Source organism: Camellia sinensis, chromosome 10 (assembly GCF_055761805.1).
Source record: "Camellia sinensis isolate YWXY chromosome 10, ASM5576180v1, whole genome shotgun sequence".
NCBI lineage: Eukaryota > Viridiplantae > Streptophyta > Magnoliopsida > Ericales > Theaceae > Camellia > Camellia sinensis.
In genome coordinates, this window is record NC_138970.1 from 9,730,577 (window position 1) to 9,757,555 (window position 26,979).

At 31.3% G+C, this 26,979-nt stretch overlaps 1 protein-coding gene and 1 long non-coding RNA gene across 2 annotated transcripts; both read left to right on the forward strand.

The window, feature by feature from the left end:
- The first annotated feature begins 13 nt into the window (after positions 1 to 13).
- Positions 14 to 1,451, forward strand: LOC145800958 (uncharacterized). The gene is made up of 2 exons (XR_014341622.1): positions 14 to 1,080; positions 1,173 to 1,451. It is a non-coding gene; the product is annotated as an uncharacterized LOC145800958 (long non-coding RNA).
- Positions 1,452 to 7,228: 5,777 nt separating this feature from the next.
- On the forward strand, positions 7,229 to 26,372 carry LOC114312049 (serpin-ZX). The gene is made up of 6 exons (XM_082889774.1): positions 7,229 to 7,253; positions 9,457 to 9,641; positions 10,308 to 10,829; positions 13,477 to 14,117; positions 16,538 to 16,649; positions 26,202 to 26,372. The coding sequence occupies exons 1-6, from the start codon at positions 7,229 to 7,231 to the stop codon at positions 26,370 to 26,372; spliced, it is 1,656 nt and encodes a 551-aa protein (XP_082745900.1).
- The last annotated feature ends 607 nt before the right edge of the window (positions 26,373 to 26,979 follow it).

The following is a 26,979-nucleotide window of genomic DNA, read 5'->3' on the forward strand; positions in this document are numbered from 1 at the left end:
TCCTCCTCAATCACTCTCTCTCTCACACATATCTACTCAACTACAACAAAATATCAAATCATCTCAAATTTCCAAACTCCAAAACTATTTTCAAAATATACAACCAAACAAACCAAAATAATTTCTAAACTCTCTCCCCAATTTTTTTTTTCTTTTTTTTTTAAATTTTATCTCAAAACACAAACCAAACACACCCTATGTTTTGGTGTGTTGAAAATTTTGCCATTTCTCTTTCCTATGAGCAACTACATAAATTTGCCACCCTACTGTAATTGAGAAAGTAAATAGCCTCCAAAAAATTATTAGGAGGAGACAATGCAATATTCAAAGTAACAAGACAAAATGACTAATTTGGAACCCTGAAGTTTCACTAGATTCACATCTTAATTTTTTGGCGTGATGGCAGCTATATGGTTGGGTATTTGTAAATTTTGTTTCTTGATTTTTTATATGGTTGGGTAAATTTTGTTTCTTGATTTAGAAGCTGCTATGCATATGGAAGAAGTGAAGCAATACTACATTGGTCATGGGGTAACAAAGAAGCATTATAAAAGGCATCACGAGGAGGGTGATCTTTTTGGTGTCTCCTTTGTGCTCTTGTATAGATTGTTAGGGAGAGGTTTTCTCAAGTTTGGTCTTGCTGTAAACCATTTGGATGGTGGCCTTTGGTTTCTCTGGAGGTGGCCCTTCACATGTATCCCATGTGCAATTTTGAATATTGACTCAGTTCTTAGTTCTTACTTACATAAATGCATCATCGTTTTGAAACTAAATTTCGGCATAGTAAGTCAAGAAAGCTTGATATATGATATAGGAAAAACTAATCTTGTAGATAATTTGTTTCTAGATCTTCAGAAGCTCTGATGTGCTAACTATAGTATGATGTACTAACCATAGTATGTATTTATGCATAGAAGCAACATACTTTTTCTATTTCTTTGTGGGTTATTTAATTCACAAATATGACAACTTTTCAGTCTTGCATATATGGTATAACAACGGTTGCTGCTGCAGGTTTCAGATGGTGACCACATTGACAGATTAATATCTTGCCTGCATATGGCTCTTCCATTTTTTATGGTACAAATTGTATTTGCAATCAATTTTACCAAATTTAGTGGATTATATGATTATCTGTCCACCTTAACTTTTTTTTTTTTTTGGGTTTCCAGAGGGGTGCATCAAGTAATAGGTTTCTCAACTATTTGAACAAGAATATTGTACCTGTTTTTGATAAGGTAATTAGTACTTTCCACTAATTATTTTATTTGGAGATTAAAATAAATAGTAGAGTTTGTAATTGTCCTACATTTTGCGCATTTGAACTAGACCCGACGTTTATAATGTCCCAACTTTGTTTTTGCCAACTTACATTACTTGATAATTGACTTCAATGTGTTACCTCATTTGGTAATGAAATATCATACAGAAGAATGCATTATAAATCATAATGATAACTATGTATTATTACAACTTATGAGCAAATCTTCTCAGGCTTTTTGTAGCAAATGAAGTAACTTTAAAAAGGGAAAAATAGCTCTTGTATTAGTAAGTCTGTTGTATTATTATCTGAATCTAAAGAAGATCCAATCCCAGCAAAATACTTTTTCTTCATGACTTAGAATAGTTGTATTGTGTCGAATGTTAATGATTCAGTTAATTTGAAGGATGCTTTAAAATTATAAGTTTATTATGGATTGAATGAATTATTAGGAATTACAGGTGTATTATTTTCCTACTTTGGCGACCAATTTATTAGTCGCGACAAATAAATTATTTTTTTTCGCAAAAAATGACAATTGCCGACCAAGAGGATTGGTCGCAAAAAATACATCTATTGCCGACCAAAACAGTTCTTGGTCGTGGAAACTCACTTTTGCCGACCAAAAGTTTTGGTCGCGAAAAGTAACAAATGGCGACCAAAACCTTTTTTGGTTGTGGAATGTCACAATTGACGACCAAACTTTTTGGTCGCGGAATGTCACGATTGGCGACCAAAATTTTTTGGTCGCGGAATGTCACGGTTGGCGACCAAAATTTTTGGTCGCGGAATGTCACAATTGGCGACCAAACTTTTTGGTCGTTGAATGTGATAATTGGGGACCAAACTTTTTGGTCGGGAAAATATCACTTTTCGCGACCAAAGTGTTTTGGCGACAAAATAAATTAGTCGCGGTAATTAAATATTTAGCGACCAAAAATTCAGTCGCGAAATCCAACTTTTGCCGACCAACCACAATTTTGGTCGCGAATTACTTTTGTCGACCCTCAATTGGCGACCAAAGTAGCGACCAAAAAAATTGGTCGCGGATAACTTTTGCCGACCAAATATTGACTTTTGGCGACCAATTTTTTTGTTGCCAAAAGTGTTAATTCTTGTAGTGTTGGTTTATTTGAATTGACTTTGTCAATAGTAAATATCATTGCAAATAGTCAAAAAGAAGACTAAAGAAGTCTACAAGATCCCTTTAGAACACTCACATTTCATAATGGTTTGGTTTGATATCAACAGTAATATTAATGGTTTGGGGAGGTCTTAATAGCTAGATTTATTATCTAATAAATCTTATCATAATTAATGGTGTTTTGCATCAAATATTATTAAAATGTCATTAATTATTAATTTTTAATGATAGTTTGAAAATTATCACAAAAAATGTCATTAATTATAAGTTTTAGCGATAATTTAAAAAAATCGTTATAAAAAAAATCACTAATTTTACACTTTCGATGACAGTTTGAAAAATTTATCATAGAAAAACGTCACTAATTATAAGTTTTATCGATAATTTATAAAAATCGTGACAAAAAAAGTCACTAATTGTCAATGTTGAGCAACATATGTAAAAAATTATTACAAAAAATTATTTTTATCAACTATTTTATTAGGATTTATTTTTAATAAATTAAGTCAAACTATTAGGATATATTGATAGTTGATCCAACAAGATAGAAACTAAACACAGAATGAGACATAACCTTCTTACAAAGGGTGAGTCCTATATATATGGGTCCTACCCCTTATGAGAGGGACGTATTTTATTTTATATTTGATTTGTTTGTACATGAACTTACTCTTTGATCAAACCCTTAACCATAAGTCAATTATCATAGTAATTGATAAAAATTGTGATAAAGAAAGTGGTAAATACGTAATTACAGGGTAAATTGAAGTTGGTGAGACAAAATTTTCCATCTTTATTCACAATCCATCTTTAACGTTCAAATTCTCCATTCAATTCTTCTTTCTTACACTGTTGATTTTTGGGTTTCTTTTGCCATATTATAATGACGACCATATATTACTTTGTATTCTTCTTCTAACTTCTAAGAAGGTATCACTTTGAGTTTTGTGTGCTTTTCTCTTTTCTAAAATTTCCAAGAACAGTGTAGACCCTGCCCACCACCTCATGGCTTTGATTCTCAAATTAATATGATAAAAAAATATGAGTGTGAAATTAAGTGATGCGATGAGATTATTAATATGATACTATTAGATTTGAAACTTAAGATAAATTATATTTATACTATTGATATTAAATTTATAAAATTATACAAAAATCTTTTCAAATAGATGCAAAATTTTTTATGGGATTGGATTAGTAATTCCATATTTATTACCTGCATAGAGCTAAAACAAACATGGTTCCAGATTGTTAATGCTATAGTATGAACTCATATTAAGAAAAAAAATTTATAATTAAAAACCTAAGTGATATGAACTCATATTATGGATTTAAATTTATTGATGTGGTGTCATGAATATCTTTTTGATATTTTTAAAATTATAAACCTAAGTGATATGTTCTTTTAGTTTTCGTTTGGGATGTGAGTTGACTTTTTGATTATTTTTCTGGGGTTAAAAAGTCTAATTTGGGATGTGAGTTGGTTTTTTGGTTATATTGCCTAGGGCTAAAAAGTCTCATTTGAGATTGGCTTTTTGACTTTTGACTTGTATGAGAGAAAAAATAAAATGATTATGGTTTAGCTGTGATACTTTGTCTTATTAACTTTTTAATTTATTTTATCTTTTTATAACTATTTTAACCTAAAAAATTCATACCAAACATAAGCTTATTTTGAAATAATGAAATCACAATTAGTCATATAATTTTATATATAAATTTTATATAAATATTCTTCATTCTTATGAATTGATGTACTATAAAAAAATATGCATATAAGTAGATTATTTGAATGAATATAGATTTGTAGCTATTACCATGGAAAGCACAATGCCAATGGCCACCAACTTCAATTAATTTTTGAATCCAAGAATTAAGCAAATGTTAATCCGAAATAGTAAATATCATTGCAAATAGTCAAAAAGAAGACTAAAAGAAGATTACAATATCAATTGAGAACACTCACATTTTATAATGGTTTGGTTTTGATATCAACAGTAATGTTAAGAGATTATGTTTAGGTCTTAACAGGCAGATTTATTGTTTAGTAAGTCTTATAATAATTAATAATATTTTTCATTAAACACTATTAAAAATGTCATTAATAGTTAATTTTTTATGATAGTTTAAAAATTTTGTCACAAAAAAATCACTAATTATAAGTTTTAGTGACAGTTTAAAAAAATCGTTACAAAAAAAGTCACTAATTTTAAACTTTCGATGACAGTTTGAAAAATTCGTCATAAAAAAAGTCACTAATTGTAAGTTTTAGCGATAATTTATAAAAACCGTGAAAAAAGTCACCAATTGTCAATTTTGAGCGACATATATAAAAAATCGTTATAAAAAATTATTTTTATCAATTATTTTACTAGAACTTATTTTCAATAGGATTTGATGAGAATTAAATCTAACAATTAGAATCTATTGACAATTTATCCAACAATGCAAAAAACAAACACAGAACGAAACTTTCTTGGAAAGGGTAAGTACCATACGTTGATCCAATATATATGGGTCCCACCCTTATGAGAGGGTTGTGTTTCATTATATATTTAATGGTAAATGTCTTGTAGCTCAAATTTTGTGGCTCAAAAGTGGCTCAAATGGCCAAAACGACGTCGTTTTGGCCATTTTTATATTGTTCTGTACTCAAAACGACGTCGTTTTAGCCATTTGAGCCACTTTTGAGCCACAAAATTTGAGCTACATAGCATTATCGATATTTAATTTATGTGCATATAAACTTACTCTTTGATCAAACCATTAAACCTAAGTGGATTATCATAGTAATTGATAAAAATTGTGATAAAGAAAGTGGTAAATACAGTCACGGAGAGTAAATTGAAGTTGGTGAGACAACTTTCCACATTCTTTATTCCCAGTTCATCTTTAACGTTCAAATGCTCCATTCAATTCTTCTTTCTTACACGGTTGATTTTTGGGGTTTCTTTTGCCATATTATAATGACGACCCTATGTTACTTTGCATTCTTCTTCTAACTGCTAAGAAGGTATCACTTTGACTTTTGTGTTATAAGATTATTAATATGATATTATTAAATTTGAAACTTAAGATAAATTATATTTATTTGTATATTAGTACTATTAATTGGTTGATATTAAATTTATAAAATTATACAAAAATCTTTTAAAATAGAAGCAAAATAATATTTTTATGGAATTGGATTAGTAATTCCATATTTATTACCTACATAGAGCTAAAACAAACATGGTTCGAGATTGTTAATCCCACTTTGTAAGGGGATTCATAGTCCATGAAATTCTTAGTCTTATGCCATTTTTCTCGGGCAAATATAATTTTATGAGGCGACTCTTATTACTTATGGAGCTAAACAAATGTTGTCGTAGAGTGTTGTTGGAAAAAATTTAAATATTACCTTCAAATTTACTCATACTAACGTTAAAGAGAATTGAATCTTAGTTAATTAATTCATAAACAAATTCATTATATGTATCCTACCACAAATTACTGTAATTTTATCATAAATTATTTATCATAAATTAGTGTAATATTAATTACAAAATGCGTAACCTCACTATAAATTAGCTTAACAAAATGTTTAAAATTTTGTGATTGATGCTACAAAAATTTGTGGATTGGTTACAATAGTTTTTGTTATGTCAATTTGTGTCGAGATTATGTATTTTGTGATTGATATTACAAAATTTTGTGATAAAATTACGCCAATTTATGGTAGAGTGCATTTCTTTTGTTTTAAACACTTAGGCCTCGTTTGGGAACAAGCTAATTTAGTAACTTTTTGGTTATTTGGCTAAAATATGAGCTAAAAAAAACTAATATGTTTGGGATGACTTTTTGACTTTTTACGAAAAGATGTGCAAAAAGTAGAGAGAAAAGAGAATCTTTGACTTTTTGATATGGGTTGTTGACTTTTTGACTAATTTAATAACTTTTTGACTTTTTGGCTAAAAATGAGAGTTCCCAAATGAGGCCTTAATCCTTAAACAACACATTAATAAAATTCTTAAATTATTAATATTTGTATTTCAAGGCCTCTTTGAATTTAGAGATGGAAGGAGGGTCAAGTTGCGATAATATTTTTAGGGACTGAGCAAACGGACTTGGTCTTAAAAGTGTGGTGCTATAATATTCAATTGATTTTGTCAGTCTTAATGTTAAAATAAAAAGAAATTTTTTTTTAAAAAAAAAAAAAAATTCACACTGCAACCTATGCAGTGTTTATCTCAAAAAAAAAAAAAAGAAAAAGAAAAAGAAAAAAAAAAGTGATTAATCTTGAAACTAATATTAAAAAAAATACTATTTATTTACTAATATGACTTTTTAGGGTAAATTTAAAATTTCATCCTCTAATTTCCACTTGAAATTCATTTTAATCCCACATCTAATTATAATAATTTAGTTTTCAAAATTTATCTTGTATTTTAATGTGGTCTTTGTTCACTCATCGTATAAAATTTAGAGCAAAAGTACTTATCTCGGTTATGTGAACACATTTTAAGAATATTAGGGAAGGAAATTATAGAAAAAAAGTATACTTTCTACTTTCAAATTTTTACTTAAATTTCACTGAACTCTCATGTTTTAATTTTATTCAAATTTTAAATAATAAAATTACAAGAGATGATGGCATTAAAACATGAGTTGAAATTTAAAAATTATTATTAAATTCAAGTTTAAAAAAAAAAAACTAAAAGAAGAAGAAAAATAAAATAAAATATTCACACACATAATTCAACACTCTAGCCCCTGCATTGATGAAAGAAAAATCGCATGTTTTGACTAGGATCGTGTGTCCACGCGTTTCATTAGCAGAGAGAATGTTGTACGTCGCCGTATTGGAAGGTTCTGGATTTAGATGGGCGGCTGAGATTTCTTTGACTTTCAATTTAATCCTTGGAAAAAATGTTAGATACTCATAATTTAGGACGTATTTAGAAATTAATATTTTTAATAAGCCCTCATTTGGTTTTGTTATTGGAGCTAAAAAAGTGCAAAAAGATAAAATATGTTATATAAGGTAATCAGACAAAATATTACTTTTTATTCATAATCATTATACTTTTTCTTTCACAAAAGTCAAAAAAATCTCAAAATAAAAATCAAACGAGGCTAAAAAAGTTCAAACACAAAAAAGTTGGCTATATTAGCCAATGCCAAACGACCACTAATGTTTTTTGACTAAAAAACAAAGCTTCCATCCAAGACCTTATATAACAAAATTTATCTATATTGATATGATAAGAGAATATGATTTTGTATAGTCAAACTTGTGACAAATTAAAAATTAAAATTTGTCATATCATATCATTGTAAGTCAAGTTGTAAGAGAGTTTTAAAATTTTAAATTTTTTTTCTTAATTTTCTTTTAGTCACTCACTATATGTAATGCATTAGTTTTTGTTGGTTTTGCTAGGTTGTCGTTGATTTGAGTAAAAAAAATATCATCATAAAATAAAAATATGCCATGAAAGACATACGTAAAATCTTCTCCAATTCAAACTAGTTTTAGGAGAGATAGTAAAACTCTGTCATACAAGTGATATTAAAGTCAAATTATCATGAATTTTAGTTGCAAAAATATCATGTTAAATGCAATAAAAATTTAATTAAAACCCTCTTTAACACTAATTAATTTAGGAGAGACAATAAAACTCCATTGGTCACATTAACGGATAAAGTATAATTTGCCAAAAAAAAGAAAAAAAGAAAAAAAAAAGAAATTCATAAGAACTACACTAAATGGGCCAATTTGCTTTCCATTTTGATTATCATGATTTGATTTGAGCATGTTGTATGACAAGTGTCTAGTCTACAAATATTGTGCCACTACATCAATTGAATTGTTATGAGGTATATATAGGCCATGTTTGATTCACAACACTAATAGTGAAGTATTAATAATCCTATTAAATTAGTGTGGTATTAGTTATCCCACCCCTACCCCATTACTAATAATCCTACAAATTTGTTGGATTAATTATCCATTGGATTAATAATCCTAAACCAAAATGTCAAAACAAACATAGGATGATTGGGCCCACGGATTAATAATCCCAATCCTATGCTTTAATCCTTCCAATCAAACATGCCCATAGAGTTTCCATTTTATAATGCACAACTTGACCCAAGCCCATCATGACTCAAATCAAAGCCTTTTCAATGTGCATGAGATGTCAAACTTATCCAAGAATTAGGAACCTAATATATGTAGGCCCAATCTAAGAGCTCAGTTGTTTTAAAATCAATCAAACAAAACCATTACAACATGTATGAACTTTCATTGGTGCAACAAGTATTCATCTAGATGAAATCGATGCTCATATATCCTAAATTGTGTCCTAGTGGTGACCAGTAAAATTAAATAAAGAAAAATGATAAGTCTATTTTTAGACTTAATAATGTATAAGTGATATGATTGATTAATGATTAGAAAAATATATGAAAGAGAGTGTCACATTTAATATCTTAATTAATTGTCACATCACTGAATTTGAAAATTATATATAATTTTTTTTTATCTTCAATAACAATGCTCTTAAATTTAAGAACACTAAGAACAGACCTCTGGCCCCTCAGCAACCAAGAAAAGGTGTAAGATTAGGTGTTTATGTGCAAAAGTAAGACAAAACACACACTAATACACAAGAGAAAGAGAGATATAGAGATGGAGGATATGCAAACCCTAACCCTAGAACTCAAAGCTCTGGAAAAATGTTCTCTCCCCCAAAGAGGGAGAAAAGGCTTCCTCTTATAGAAGATTCAACTTTGTAAAGCTTCCAAGGCAAGCTAACAAGGTTGAAATCCCCCCATACACGTGTATGGAGGAGAGCAAAGGTGGGTGCCAGCTATGATAGCTGGCACAAAAATATCTGCAAAAGCAGATGAACAGTGGTCGGCCGGCAAAAAATACAATTTGACCAAAATATATGGTCGGCCAGCCACAAAAAGTGCCGACCGGCCAAACATAAAGTTATATATAATTAATTGATTTGGTAAACTCTTGTTCCTATCAAAAAGTTAACTCTTTTTTTTTCTTTTGTTACAGGAAAATCCTTCCACTCTCCCGCAGGTCCAGGGCAGCGCCCCTTGCAGAGATCACCAAGGTGTCCTGTTGCCCGTTCCGAGATAGGAGACTATAACTTGGGAACTTGCTCCGATCTTCCAAGACAAGCTTCGCTTAAGTCAGGACTCAAGCAGCAGGGGAGTATGGGGCCCACACCAAGTGCTGTGGTAGCAACAACTTGAGGCTAACCTCCTAACCAACTGCCCTACGTCTAGGAGATTGGCCCAAAGAGTTTTGAACTTGGGACCTAGGGTCTTAACCCCCAAGCCTTTACCAAGTTGCCAAACATCCTTGGGTTATCAAAAAAAAAGTTAACTCTTTCAAGTAAAAAAATATATATTAAAAAAGTTTAAAGAATAAAAAATATCAATCAAATTAGTGCTTAAGCACTAATTTAATTATGGACTTATTTTAAGTCAATAATCTAGCTTAAGGGTACCAAAGGAAGAAGTGTGAATGGGACCAGGAAACAAAAAATCACATTTTAGTTCGAATATTTTTTCTTTAGTCATTTTGTCTTAAATTTGTGTCAATTTTTATTTTATTTTTATTTTATTTTATTATTTTTTTTTTTTTTAGTCCAATGTTGAAGCATTCAAAAAAGTAATTTAAAAAAAAAAAAAATCATTACAGACAACAACAACAAAAAAAACTGATTTTTTTGGTTTTTTTTCTTGGGTGAAATTATTTTCTTTCTTTTTAAAAACTTTTTTGATCCGTGTAGTCGAAATAGAACGTAAAATTTGAAAGATTATAGAAAAAAATTAAATTAAAAACAATTCACTAAAATAAAAATTTATTAAAAAAATCAATTCCAGACACAACCTACATAGTGGAGTCCGTCTGGGCGATTATATATAAACACCATTGTCCTAAGTAAAGAACTTAGAAGACACAGATATTGGCTAACTTTGTTTGGAAACCCACAATGGAGTGTTCATCACAGTTACACTAGTAATTTCAGCACACAATTCTGTATACAAATGGCAAACCAAGTTCTACTTAAACAAATCGACAAGGGTTCAAATTTTGTGCTATCTCCTTTGTCTTTCCATTTTATGCTGAGCTTGATCGCCTCAGGATCAACAGGACGTACTTTGAAACAACTTCTTTCGTATTTGGGATCAAAAAGTATTGGCGATCTCAATTTTATGTCTTCACAGTTTTTCCCTCTTACATGGATGATGTCCAATGTAAAAGGCGGCAAGAACAAGAACAACCAAATTTCAAGTCCATCTATATCGTTTGCCAATGGTTTGTGGATTGATCGACGTTTCAGTTTGAGTCCTTCTTATGAAAGGATTTTGAAAGCTTCTTATGATGCCAAAGCCAACGAGGTTGACTTTGCAAACAAGGTACTCTATTCTTTTTTTCTTTTTTTTTTGTCCTAGCGGAAACTAAATATATTGTTAGGATTTAAAACAAATTGAAACTGAGTAGTAAGTTGTTCATATTTGATTTAATAATTTAACCAGTCTAAAATTTTATTTAAATAACGAGTCGATCTGTAACGAGTTTTTAATAAATCGAATACAAGTCAAGCTTGAGTAACTTAATTTTTCTTAGTGCAAATAAGCTTATAGAGCTAAATACTATTTGTTCAAACTTGTCTTGAAAACTTAATGAGTTGAAAATTATGTAATAATGTTAGGGGTCATGAAAGATTTATCAGGAAAGGTTTCATGAATGAGTTGACATTAACCAACTCATCTTGGTGGAGCCCCCAACATATTATTAAAAAAAAAATAAACAAAGAAGAGAAGTTAAAAAGACCATAGAGAGCAAGGATTTAAAAAGCGGCCGCAATCGTTACGTAACGTTGTTACGTAACAGTTGTGGTGATTACCGTCACCCGTTATAGTCGCTTTTGTAGTGTGATTGAGATTCACAGGTGTGTTGGTCGTAGTGATTGCCATAGCGGTCGTAACGGTGCCGTAACAGCTGTAATGGCCTGTTACGCACCGTTACGTAATGGTTTCGAATACTTCTTTCGAAAAAACACACCAAAAAAAAAAGAGGCTAAAAATAGGGGAAGAGGGATAGAGAGAAGAGGGAAGATAAAGAATGAAGATGAAGGAGCAAGAGATAGAGAGAGAGAAGAGGGAAGATGAAGAACATGTTATTGATTTGTTGAAGGTGTAAGACCTATACTATTCTATTCAACTGCTATCACTCAACCATTTTATTTGTGTGTATCTATCTATAATAATAATAATAATCAGTGTGATCTTTATCTATTTGGCTTGATTAAAATATGTATATAAATATATATTTACACTTTTATTTATTTTCTTACTTTTGTTATTGTTATTTTATATATAATAGTTAGTGATTGATTTTTTGTATAATATAAAGTCATTAATTATTAAAATAAAATGTAAAAAATTCAGTTTATAGTGATTTAAAAATATGAAATATATTGGATCATACTTAAAAATTTATAAAAATTGATCAATATTTATTTTAAAACCCAATAAATATGATCATGGAAAAAAAATGTGTATTGGTAAATTATTTTTTAAATTGTGCAAAAAATAAAAAAATTTACGGTTCCGGTTACCGCAACCGTTACGCTACGACCTTTACACCCCGCAACCACAATCGCACCACTGCCACCGTTACGGCAACCACAATCGCTTTTCAGAACCTTGATAGAGAGAAAGCTGAATACCTTCTTCTCAGAACGAATTGGGGAGAGAGAGAAAGATAAGCATCGTCCGAAGAGCGACCTACCTTCTTCGTCTTCGCTGTCATTGACTGGTACTCCTCTCTTTCACTTAAACATATTGCTGAATTTTTTATTACTGAAAATCTTTGTTACATACAGTCTTGCTGAATTTTTTATCTTTGTTACTCTTCTTGAATTTTTTATTACTGAATATTTTGCTTGAATTTTTACAAATTTTCAACAGAAAGTTAATAAAATAATTTAATTTTCTACTTACTTAAGGTTTTTGTGGCCTTTGTTATGAATAATTTTTTTTTTAATTTGTTATTTACATTGTAGAGGTATGGATAAAGAAATATTGAGTGGATCAAATGAGGACTGTGACGAAATTGATATTGAGACTGAAATAGAAGACACAAAAAATGTAGAAGTTGAAAGTTGAATTTATAAAACTGCGAATCAGAAAAGATTGATTCTTATAAATTTATAAAAGTTGAAAAATACTAACGAATGATTCTCATGGAGCATGACCTCATAATGTTCATAATTGTTATGAGATAACAATATGGTTTAATTTGATTATGAATTTTCTGCTTGAATTTTTTTTTTTTTTCCAGATGTTCAACATCAACATCTATTGGTACTGGTGGAGATAGGGGATGAAACCATTGAGATTAGATTTAGAAGCAAAAAATGTAATTGTGGTGTTATTGCAGTACTTTGTATGACAGAGTCCGAGACGTCAAACAAATGAAGACCTTATTAGGCATGGTGTAATTCCATAACAATCAAACATAGAGATTTATGGCTACCAACACTCATGAAGTAAAGAACAATCCATTGAGTTTGAATATTGAAGGAATTAAATGTAATATTAATATCGTAAAAATGTTGATTTAGCACACTCTTGTATTTTGTGTTGCAATGCCAATAAAATGAGTATTGGAGAATATGACTAATGCCATTTCATATTCGCGTTTGTATTGTAATAAAATGTCATGTATTTTGAATTGTAATGATCATTGAAGAATATGAAGAATATTGACTTTTTATTTATTTTTAATGACAAACATAACCTATTAATGGGCTTGGTTGAGATCACAAATTAAAGAACAAATGAAATTTATTCATAATAAAGAAAAAAATTCCTAATGGTAATTTACTCATAATGTGAAAAAAATTTCATATTTCATGATGAAAAAAAACCTCAACGTTTCATAATAAACTCTAATAATTGATAATGCTTCAATGTAATAGTTCAATTGTATAATCCAACACAAAAATCATTCTTTAGCTACTCATTCTATGTCATTAATCTTTTGTTGTCCTTCAAGGCTGATAAAGTGATTGATGAAGTAAATTCATGGGTTGAAAATGAAACCAAGGGACTCATCAAGGACCTCTTTCGTCCTGGATCTACAAATGGTGACACTGCACTCCTCTTTGCAAATGCCCTCTACTTCAAAGGAAAATGGGATCGAAAATTCGATAAAAAACTAACAAGAAACATGAAATTTCATCTTCTCAATGGAAAGACTGTTCGCGTTCCCTTAATGACAAGCGAAAAATTTAAACACCATCATCTATATGGATCATTCGATGGATACAAAATCCTCAGTATTCCTTACCAAAGTAGTCAATTCTATATGTACTTTTTTCTTCCAGATGATACAAATGGCTTGCCTACACTAGTAAAGAGACTCAATTCCAACCCTGGATTCATGAATCAAGAATTTAAGTTGTGGGAAGAGGAAGTTCTTGAATTATGGATCCCAAGATTCAAATTCTCATTCGAGTTTGAAGCTTCAGAGACAATTAAGGAAATGGGGTTGGAACTATCTTTCATGGATGTTGGTAAATTGACTGAGATGGTGGTAGACGGGGGCGAAGGCGATGAACTTGGTGGTGGTCTTTATCTATCCAAAGTTTTTCATAAGTCATGTATTGAAGTGAATGAGGAAGGCACAGAAGCAGGGCCAGCCTGACTTATTAGGGGCTTAAGGCGAATTTTTTAAATTGGACCCTTTATATATCATTATAAAAAAAAAAAAAAAAATTTGTTTGGATAAAACAAAAACGATAAAAATTTATTTCTATTACATTACAATTTAACAAAATTTAGATAACAAATATATATATATATATATATATAATAGTTAAACTTCAATTAGTTGAATTGAATCTTTATTTTTTAGCTTACCAATGTTATAAGAACTAAAATTAATTGGGCATAAGGATGAGAATTTTTGACACAGCTCAAGCAATATATAAAATTAGCAAGTTAAGGTTGACTATTTTTCAACATGAATCCAAGTATGACACGACTCAATAACATGAATTATTAGTTATATATTTGAATATTCACTAAGGGATGCCATGACATTTTTTAATCTTTTATTTAATTCCATCTAACTGAATAAAAAAATATGTAAAATAATAATTAAGGCTAATATCTTTTTTTCATTTAAGATATATATTTTTTTGTTACCTATTTTAGAGTCAATCTAATAAAAAATATACAGTAAGAAGGTAAAATTTTTTTAATTAGAAAAATGCAATTGAATTAAAATCAAACATTCTATGAATAATTTCATTTAGTTGAAATAAATTTTATAAAATTCAACTTATGAGAAAAAATTTAATCTCTCGATACACTTGCTAAGTTATTTTTAACTATAAGTAAAAATTTTCACATTAAATATCAATCGAATACGAATCAAACTAACACCACACGACAATATAAAAATAAATAAATTGAGCTAATATTGAAATGATTATGAAACACTACAACAAAATGCGTCTTTGGCGACCAAAATTGGCGACCAAAAAAAACTTAGTCACCAAAAGTTGTAGAAATGGCGACTAAAAATTTTTTTAGTTGGCAAAAGTAAAATATTTAGTTACTAATTTTTTTTAGTCGGGGTACATTGTTTATTGGCGACTAAAAAAAAATTTAGTTGCCAAAAATGCCAGAAATTGGCGACAAAAAAAAATTTTAGTCACCGTAGGTAGAGATTTGGCTACTAAAACGCTTTAGTCGCCGATTGGAAAATAAAAAATTATTTTTTACCTTTGAAAAGTTGATTTTCAGCGACGAAAAATAATTTTAGTCGCCGTAGGTAGAGATTTGGCTACTAAAAAGCTTTAGTTGCCAAATGTAAAATAAAAAATTATTTTTTATCTTTGGCGACCAAAAGTTTGGTTCCCAAAAACATATTTTTAGCGACAAAAAGAAATTTTAGTCGCCAAAAAACTAAAATATTTGGATGGAAACATTTTAAATTTTGGAGGGATTTATAAAATTAATTGGCGACTAAAATATTTAGTTGCCAAATACTACTTTTCGCGACTAAACAAATATTTGGTCGCTGGTTGGTAAGGTTTTGGCTACTAAAAAACATTTAGTCGCCGTTTGTTATTTTCTTTTATTTATTTTCTCCTTTTCCTTATATTTGCCCTAGCCCTTTACAGATGTTCTCTCTCTCTCTCTTTCTCGCGGTCTGAATCTCTCAATCTCGTTTTTTTTCTCCTTCATGTTCTTCTCAATCCCAATCTGGTGATTCCGGCGGACTTTGCAAATGGAGTCTCACGGCGGCGGACTACGGCTTGTTCTGGTGCTCGCCTTTTGCGTCGCCGGCATTTGGTCTGCTTGTATTTACCAAGGGGTCCTTCAAGAGACCGTGTAAGTCCTCTCTCTCTCTCTCTCTCTCTCTCTCTCTCAGCTCTAATTTGATCTCTGGTCTCGCAGATCAAGTGTAGTTTTCGAATTGTTCTAATTTCGATTCCCTAGATATCAATTTCAATTGAGGGGCCATTGCTTGCTCTGCAATGGTGAAAGTTTAGGTTGTCAAGTGTGAGGACATGGGCTGAATTTCAGTTTGGTTGCTTTGTATCTCAGATTTTAGGTGACTAAGAATTTAGTAGCTAAAAAAAAATAAAATAAAAAAAATAAAAAGATGAAAAAACTCGTTGGCGACTAAAACTTTGGTCGCCATAGATACTTCAAGTTTTGGCGACCAAAGTTTTAGTAGTAGAAAATAAGATTTTTGGTGACTAAAAAATTAGTAGCTATTTATAGGACTTTTGGCGACTAAAAAATATTTAGTCGCCAATACCTTCCCCGACAAGCTTCCCGCGACCAATCCAGCGACCAAAATATTTAGTTGGGCAAAATATTTGAAGACTAAAAATTGTACTTTTGGCGACTAAAAATTTAGTCGCCAAAGGTGCATTTTGTTGTAGTGAAATAACAGGACATGATACACTCCTCTAATTGGGAGCCCTAAATTTTGTTCAAAATTGGGGGCCTGAGGCGACCGCCTTGGTCGCCTCACCCCAGGGCCGGCCCTGCACAGAAGCTGCAGCTAGTACTGCAGACATAATCTGGTTTTTCAGTAAAAGGATTCCAACTCCAAGGTTTGTAGCAGATCACCCTTTCATGTTCATGATAAGGGAGGAGACTTTTGGAACTGTGTTGTTCACTGGTGCAGTGCTCAATCCACTCTTGGTTGCTTGATCTCTTCTCAAGCTAGGTTATATTATTATAACTTATATTATACAAAGATTCTGCATTAAAATTACTACACTGCTGTGTTGATAATTTCATTTGGGACTCCCTTGGGTACAACTTATGTGCTTGGTAAAGCTGAGACTAGCTATGATTGGGGGGCACAGTCACATTAGTCGTTAAAAAATATCCATGTGGGACCTTTTCTTGTGTCTAATTTGTTTACGATTTAGCTTGTTGTACTCGTATCCTGTCCTTGTCTTGTGATAGGCTTTATGCCACTTTATATAATGCACAATTTGACGCAAGCCCATGACTAAAGCCTTTTCAATGTACATGTCCATGAGGTGAGCTTATCCAAGAATTAGGGACCAATCTAAGAGCTCAATTGTTTTAAAATATATCTAACAAAACCACTACCACATGTATGAAGTTTCACTGAATTAGGTATTTAACCTAATGGTTATATAACATTTTTTGTGGTGTGAGATTTCAAATTTAACTCCTATGAAGAGGAGTTTGATACGTTTTATGCGATGGTCTTTATTTCTCCCTCATTATGGGAGTTGTTAGTTTGACTTGGTGGGCTTAGTAATTGGTTCTTAAGTGACTTTCTAATTATTGTGTTTAGTAGTCTGTTTCATATTGTATTAATTTTCATATTTATAATCACTTTCTTATCGATTGATAAAAAAAAAAAAAAATTATGAACTTTCATTGGTGCAACAAACTTTGTATGCATAGTTCATTTAGATGAAATCAATGCGCATATCCTAATTTTGTATCTTAATGACCAATAAAATTAAATTAATAAACTCCTTTTTAATTTTTTTTTTTTTTTTTTTATATTCTTAATGCCCTTTGAGCTTAAAAGCCAAAGTTGATTTGGCAAACTCTAGTTCCAGTCAAAAAATTAACTTTTTTTAAGTAAAAAAATCATTACAAAAATTAAAATTATGTTAAATAAATTTTTTTTAAGCACTAGTTTATTTGTGATCACTAAATACAAAAATTCGGAATATATAGTCAAGTAGAATATAATTTTTTTAATCTTTTAATTCTTTTAAAATAATTCACTAAATATGATAAAAGAGTTCTTAAAAGCCAACGCTAGACACCCTTATATAGGGGTAGCCATCGGCTCAATGGCCCACTTACTGCAGCCCAACCTAATATTTTTAAGGTTTGAGAAAATTATCTTACCCATATAGGGCCGGGTTGGGTTGAAATTTTGTGCCCATTTAATATTTGGGCTGAGCTTGGGATAAAGAGTTCTAGCCGAGCTCAGCCTAACTCACCCAATTTTAATATATTAATTATAATTTTATATTATTTCAATTATAAAACAATAATATAAAAAATATAGAAGAAAAAAAAAAGTATATGTACTTCTTTCTAGAATTTAAATTAAAATATTTATTAAAAATCATATTTATTTTATCATTGAATTTTGTTAGTGTTTCAAATTCAAATAATAAATAAAAGGATCCAAATAATTTAATATTATTCAAGACAAAAATAACAAATAAAAAAATTTATAACTTATAATAACTGGGTTAAGTTGGCAGATTTAAGATTTAAAATTTTTTAAGACTAGAGTTGGGATAATTAGATTAAACCCAATATTGATCCGGACCGACTTAAACTGACACATATTTTTACTATATAGTAAGCTCATCCCAGCCAAAGGTTGTCCAACCCTACCCTCTTCTAGTGGAGTCGATCTACACAACTGTATATATACTAGTGGAAGGCTAAGATTGTTGCAACTTTGTTTGGAAAACTATAATGGAGTCTTGTGGTGGCTGAATAAATGAAACTGAGTCCTGGGCTGACATAGTACGAGTCAGCGGAACACGCCGAATCCATGGTCACAGAAAAGTCGGCCATATCAGGTCCAGTAGAGGGCCAAAGCCGAGTAAAACCAGGCTTAAAGGGCTATCGGAGCCGATTATCCCATCGGCTATATAGAGGGTCCATGAATAAGGTCAAAGCCCAAAAGGAAGCAGTGGACCCTTGGAGGGTCGCTAGGGAAACAATATAAAAGAAAGGAGAGGAGGACAGAGAAGGGGATTTTGCTCTTGGACAATAGAGTATTCCTAAACCCATTACACCACAAGTCTCAATCACAAATACACACCAGCCAATTCTATATTCAAATGGCAAACAAAGTTCTACTCAAAGAAATCAAAAAGGGTTCAAATTTTGTGTTGTCTCCTTTATCTCCATTTTATGCTAAGCTTGATTGCCGCGTGATCAAAAGGACGTACTTTGAAACAACTTCTTTCTTATTTGGGATCGAAAAGTATTGATGATCTGAATATTCTATTTTCACATGTTTTCACTGCGACTCCCAATGAAGAAAGCAAGAAAAAGAAAAACCAAAGTCCTTGTTTATCATGTGCAAACAGTGTGCGGATTGATCGATGTTTTAGTTTGAATACTTCTTATGAAAAGATTTCGAAAGCTTCTTATAAAGCCAAAGCTAAATAGATTTTAAACACAAGGTACTTTTTTTTTTCTTTTTTCTTTTTATCTTAGAGAAGAAACTAAATATATTGTTAGGATTGAAAACGAACCGAGTAATAGGTTGTTCAGTCCCAATAATATATTTAGTTTCTTCGAAAGAGGTTGATTTTCAAAACAAGGTATTTTTTTTTTTTAATTTTTATTTGTCTTATAGAAGAAACTAAATCTATAGTTAGAGCTCAAAACGAGCCAATTAGTAGTTTGTTTAGGTTTAGTTTAATAACTTAATGAGTTTAAAATTATATTTAAATATTTTTTTTTTCCACATAACGAGTCAATCTTGAATGGCTTTTTAATAATTTGAGTCGTATATAAATTTATCGAATTGAGTAATAGGTTGTTAAGTTTGAATTGAAAACTTAATGAAGAATTTAAAATTATGTTCATACCTGGTTTGAGTCAATCTTGAATAAGTTTTGGGTAAAGGAAAATGAGTGAGAACACTAATTAGTGCTATCACTAATGATGTGGCAGTGGGTCCCACCCACTGCCACAGTATGTGCTGTGTCTTGTTTTTTTTTTTTCCACCTCACTAGTGGTGGATTTAGAGCACAATATTTAGAGCTCTAAATCATTACTGTTGGGTAAATTATGCAAATGGTCCCGGTAGTTTACACGATGTGTTAATTTGGTTATTGTTGTTTCAATTTTCTCGATTTTGTCTCTTAATTTAATGAATTGTATCCTTTTAGTTCAATAAATAATGGTTGTTAAGTTTGGTGGACGGAAAGTCTACAGAATCTGTCAATTTGATTTATGTAGTTTACACAATGTGTCCATTTGGTCACTATTGTTTTAATTTGCTCGATTTTGATAAGGACCAAATTGACACATAGTTTGACTTTCCGTCTTCTAAATTTAACCACCGTTATTTATTGAACTAAAATGACACAATCTATTAAATTAAGAGGCAAAATTGAGCAAATTGAAACAATAGAAACCAAATTGACATATCAAATAAACTATAAGAACTATTTGTATAATTCACCCTAGTGAGCCAAATATGAGTGGGGCTTAAATAATTTAGTTCATTTAATAGTCCTATATATTGTGCATTAATGAAGAAATTAATTGAAGTAGTAGACGAAAATGGAAAATGGTATGGATCCCAAATGATTTATCAAAATTTCTACTAAATCTCTTACATGGGTGTGAGACCTATACAAACTCACAAGTGTGTGAGTCCCATAGCCATGTGAGAGATTTGGTAGAAATTTTGATAAATCATTTGGGTTCCCTAGTATAACCCGACAAAAAATCCTAAATATATTGAAAAGAAAAACTTTAAATTTAAAAAAAAAAAAACTTTGGAAGGTAAATTAACTATATTGATCAAAAGTCCTCTTGCCCTAAAGGGTACATGATTATGTATAATATAAGAAACCCTAATCCTACAAGGAAACAATAAATAACATAGTGTTAGTAAAAATTTGGTTTGGATCAAATTGATAGGGAAAAGTCAACAGAGAAATCAATTTTCACAAACAAATAAACTGATTAAGTAATGTGGTTGGTGTCATATGCCTTAATAGATTTAAGGACTTCTTTAAAAGTTGTAATGTGAAGAAATAAATACAACATATTAAAATTGGTAATAAAAATGAAACTTGTTACTCAATTAAGGTAATCTACTCCTATGTTAAGATATACTACTTCTAGATAAAGAACTCTCATGAGTTTAATGTTTTGTTGATGCCACGCTTATTCCTCCTTCAGCCTATTTATAGGCTTAACATTGCCACAAACTGCTCCACCATGATAGCATGTTGCTGCCACATAACCATGTTGCCCCACTTTCTTGGTAAGTTGGTACCATAATCTTGCACCAAACGAATAATAATAATATATTTGGTAATAATTTTATGTTAAAAATAATTTATGGTTGATAGATCAAAATTGATTAGTCACAACTAATGGAATTAAATTTGGCCATAGTCGACAAGTCACAATCAATTAAACGAGACTTGATTATAATCAACAAGCCATAATCGATAGAAAATTATTTTTTGGTGTCAACAATACCCCCCTCATTGAAGGTAAAAATAAAATTTTCCTTAAATGATATAAAGGACAAAATCTGGACCAATCCATAATTACTAAAATTCATATACTATTTTGGTCATAATCGACATGCCACAATCGATAGAAACTAATTTATAATGCAAACAATACCCTTCAACTATTTAAGAATGAGATCACTTGAATTGTTAAAGAGTTATATTAAAATAAGTGTGCTAATCACTCATCTTAGTCTAAGATGCAATATTAATGAAAATTACTTTTACAGTTAAATAGCATCTTTGAAGCCATTGACTCTTCGACTAATCTTTAGCATCCTCTCATTTCTAGACTTTTGAACACGTGTACCTTTAAACCAACGAATAGAACACAACCTTTCTTTTTCGTTTCAACCGTGCTAGGGAGCTCGAAAACGAGCTCCCCCGAATCCCCCTAATTTCTCCTTCTTCTTCTTTTTTTTTTTTTTTTTTTTTTAGCAGAAAGAAGAAGAAGACGGAGGGGGAGGAGGAGGAGGGGGGGAGGGGGAGGAAGGAGGGGACTGGAGGGGGCCTTTCAGAAGCAGAGAAGGAGAAGAGGAGGAGGAAGGAGGGAGGAGGAGGAGGAGGAGGAAGGAGGCGACTACGACGGCGGGGCTGGGCTGCGACGACGACCGGCGGCTGGGCGACGACCGGCGGCTGGGCATCGGCGATCGACGATCGTCTTCTCTCTCTCTCTCTCTCTCTTTCTCTCTTCCCCTCTGCCTTTGTTTCTCTCCCTCTCCCTCTCCCCTGTTTCAGATCGAAAATGGAGAAAAAAAAAAAAAATCCCCAAAACGACGTCGTTTTGGGGATTAGGGGGATTAGGGGGGGCCAAATTCGAGCTCTCAAACATTATTCTTTTCGTTTTTCCTTTTTTATTAGCAAGACAATCGACAGAATGCATATGGTGAGGCCAATTTTTGGCCAATTTTCTTTCGCTCAAACCAATGAATAATTCAAAAGAGAACACAATTAATTATTTTTCCAAAGCCACTTATTGTCTTGGCATGATATTTGATAGGATGCAAACAAAGAGAGCCAATTTTTAGCTAATTTTCTTTCACTCAAAAATATGTGTAAAACAATCGATATACTGTCTAAATTTTGTTTTTTTGATTGCCACTCCATCAAATTTATATTTTGGTGTGACCCACAAATCCGAAATAAATTTTGAATAACAAAAACCATAGTATAAATTGGTTTTAAAAACTCGTATATTTTATTATTTTGAATGATAACAAAAATGTTGAATTCCCAAATAATTTTTATCATCTTTTGTCAAAAGGGATTGTTGTTCATCATTTTTTTGTCTTTTTTTTTTCTGATAATTTTCAGCCATATTTGGCTTAAAATTATGCCCCCAACGCTCATAATTTTTAGCCATCTTTGACTTAAAATTATGCCCCCCAAGTAAATCTTCACAATCATTTTGTGATGGATTTTTAACATCTTTCGGGAGAATGTGTTGTTTTTTTAATTTTAGCCATTGACGGCTTATGAAAACTCTCCAAAATCATGTTATCTTTATGACTTAGTGTGTTGATCCCTCGAGCCATATTATTTTCATACCTTGGCTCTTTATGAATAACAGTTTGCATTTTATGAGCCAACTTAAAATTAAATATGTCATTCAGTTCTTCAAACAATTCTTGCTTTTCATGTGGAAACATGATTTCCAATAATTGCTCTATTTGAATAAGACGGGCATTTTTGATTTTTATGAATGAGCCACTAGTTTGGCCCAAGTCTAAATCTTCATATATATCTGTTTGCTCCTTCTTTGCTATCACTACAAATTAGACAAGCCCCACGGGGCGTGCTAAAATATGTTAGTAAAAATCTAGTTTGGATCAAATTGACAGGGAAAAGTCAACAGAGAAACCAATTTTCGCAGATAAACAAACTGATCAAGCAATGTGGTTAGTGTCCTGTGCCTTGACAGATTCAAGAATTTCTTTGGAGATTGTAATGTGAAGAAATAAGTACAAACATACCAAAGTTGGTAATAAAATTAAAACTTGCTACTCAATTGTATTAATCAAATAACAAGCACAATCTTTGTTACACAATCAACAAGAGTAAGAAAGGTTACAAGAACCGAAACTAACCGCTAAAAGCTACTCCTAAATTAAGGTAATCTATTCCTAAATTAAGATAAAATGCTTTTGAAAAAAGAACTCTCATGAATTTGATATGCCACGCTTATTCATCCTTCAGCCTATTTATAGGCTTAACATTGCTACAAACTGCTGCTAAATCACGTTGCCACAAACTGCTCCACCATGATAGCACTTTCCTGCCACATAACCATGTTGCCCCACTTGGTAAGTTGGTACCATGGTCTTACACCAAACGAATAATAATAATAATAATAATAATAATAATAATAATAATAATAATAATAATATATGTGTTCGTAACTTTATACTAAAAATAATTTATGGTAGATAGATCAAAATTGACTAGTCACAACCAATAGAATTAAATTTGGCCATAGTCGACAAGTCTCAATCAATTAAATAAGACTTGGTCATAATTAATAAGCCATAATTGATAATAAAAAAAAATATTTTTTTACATAGCAAATTATCAAATTTGGCAATATTTGAGTTGAATAATGCTTAATGTCCCAAATATTCTACACACACTTTATTCTTAGTGTCTACAAATATTTAGGATCCTTAGCATTGTTGATTTGAGTTATGCCTAAATTTAGATACTAGAGAATATTAGAAATATGCCAAAACGACATCTCTAAAAACAGACATTTCAAAATAAAAATATTATTAAAATGAGTCGAACACAAGTTGAGTTCTAGCAGCTTCATTTATTTAACAACTCTATATATCGTGCATAATAAAGAAATAAATTGATGTAGGAGACTAAAAATTTCTGAATATATGGAAAAAAAAAAATACTAAATATATTGTTCAAAAGTCCTCGTCCTAAAGGGTGTATGATTATGTATAATATACTAATCCCAATCTCAAAAGGAAACACTAATTAGGCAAGAAAATAAATAAAATAGAAAATTGAAAAAAATGGCAATATGTGAGTTTAATGGTGCTTAGTGTATAATATTTAATATCCATAGCATTGGTGATTTGAGTTATTTCTAAATTTAGATATTAGAAAATATTAGAAACATATCATAACAATATTGCTAAAAAGGGACATCCAAATAAAATTATTGCTAAATGATAGAATCATTGATTCGAGAGCCTAAATAAAGAAATCGGGTCAAAATTTACTGTTCATCATCACCATTTTAATACTAAGAACACTAACTAGTGTATCGATACCAACTAAGTTGTGGTTTGGCAATTGACTTTTTTAGTTAATTTTTTGACTATTTTAGTTTGAGATTAAAATTTTGTTTGGTTTGGCTTTTTTTGTGAGAGAAAAAAAAAATGATTCTAATTTAGATGTGACATTTTGTCTTATTAACTTATTTTCTATTTTATCTTTTGTGTTTTTTCTAGTCAAAGAGCTCTAACGAAACAAAGCCTAAGTAGAATGTTAAGTGAAACCTATGTTAAGTGGTACACTAGCTAGTATTATTAACATTCACTGCAAGAAAAGTGGGTATAAAACACGGAATTTTTTGCGACGGCATGTATACCGTCGCAAAAAGTGGTCTTTTGCGACGACATATGAAGCCGTCTCAAATAATGTTTTCTGCGACGACAGTTTTCCCGTCGCTAATAAGCACACAACAAAAAGTCACTTAAATACGAAAGTATTAGCGACGACACTGTTTACCATCGCAAAAAATTTTTTTTTGAGATGGGTGAAATTTACCATCGCAAATAGTGGACATTTGTGATGGGATATCTTTGTCGCAAAAAAAACCCTTATTAAAACGGCGTCGTTTTATAAATGGATTTTATCATTTGTGACGGTTTTTCCATGTCGTCACAAATAGTACTGAAAAATTTCATCTCCCTTCTTCAGCCGAAATGGCACTCGATCAAATTCCCTAAAATCCCCAAAATCCCTAAAATCCCTAACACCATTCTCCCTCAAAACCCCCAAAATCCCAAAATCCCCCAAATTTCTAAATCGAGTTCATGTATCACAATCACAGAGACGAGTTCGACGACGATCTCTCTCCGTCTCTCGACGAGCGACGACGGTGACGGCTGGCGGTGTTCGAGTTCACCGATGATCACAGTGACGAAGGCGAGTGTTCACCGACGATCTTTCTCTCGACGAGTGATGACGGCTAGCGGTGGTGCGGTGATGGCATATTACGATCTCTCTCTCTCTCTCGCGCGAGCTCAGTCAGTATGCTCTCTCTCTCTCTCTTTCTCTTCCTCGCTCGCACGCGCGAGCTTGGTCAGGTAGATGATGGATCTGTGTTTTGTTGAATTCAATCTCTAGTTAAGATCGGAGCATTATATGAATTTTGAGCAATTTCAAAATTCCTTCTATAGCTTTTAACTACTTTTCTGGACTTCTGTGGGTGATCTTCACAGTAAGAATTAATATTAGCATTTCATGCAATGCATTTTTTATTTATTTATTTCTAATTAAACTTCATTTTTTTTAATCTTTTTAATTTATAAATATGTAGAAACTGTTTCCAATAAATGACTTAAAATTATCAGTATCGTAGGGAAAACAGATGAGAAATATTTTTTCCCCCCTAAATTATGTAATGCATTGTAAAGCGAAGTTCATCTTATATTTTTGAACTATAGAATATGTATATGTTTCGTCACCATCAGGTTTGGACATCTATTCCGTTGATATTTGTTGTCTTGATTTGCCAATGAATTCAATTCGTTAGTATTTTCCATTTTTCAGTAAACATGGAAGTCAAGTAGTCAAAATTTTTTCAAGAAATTGATAACTCTTGTCTTTAACTGATTAGCACAGATTAAAACAAAAAAAATGTAAATAAAAAATAAAGATCAATTTGGGATATTTATATTCACTTTTTTCAAATTGTTCTGGACTTGACTGCTGTGGTTTGATATGTAAGGCTGCAGAGGGACTCACAGTTGAGGGAATATTGGAGAACTGGTCAAAGATAAAACCTGTTATTCTGGAAGCATGGGCTGAGAATAGGGATGCTTTAATAGAACTTATTGGAAGGGTGAGGGATGAATGGATGGAAAACGACTTAGCTACTTGGATTGGTGCAAATAGTTAACTTTCCTTAATTATTTGCATTGACATTGAGATGCTATCAAAATTTACAATAGTTCTAAGAAATCCGTTTGAAACTTTTTTTTCTTGAATGTTAATTTCTGAAACTCTTGCAAACGAATGATTTTCGTAGATAAAATGAAAGGGATAATAGAACTAGCAAGTCTTGGACCGAAGAGTCCTAAGTACCATAGGATTTGGCGATTTATTGCTTTCCCTTCTAACATGCTAAATATGAATCATAAGAGACAAACAATTCTTCAAGGGATATTCTATAAGGCCAAGCTTTATCTAGAAATATTCTTAACCCAGTTTCAACAAAGATTGGTGCCACATATAATGGCTAATAATTTAGATTTAAACAATTTAGCTGGGAGCTAATGCATCAATATATTCCTTAATATAGATTTTTGTACCAGAATTGAAGTAAACATGTGATTTGGCTTTTAGCAGTAATTATTTCGAGCTAAAGAGACCAAAATGATAATGATAGTTTGTGAATCTGCAAAATTGTCTCGTCTTTTTACTTTATGCCATATACCAAACCTGAAATATGTGTGTCACACATGGTAGTGAAGAAAGAAATGATGTGCACATTGCATGCTTGTTGC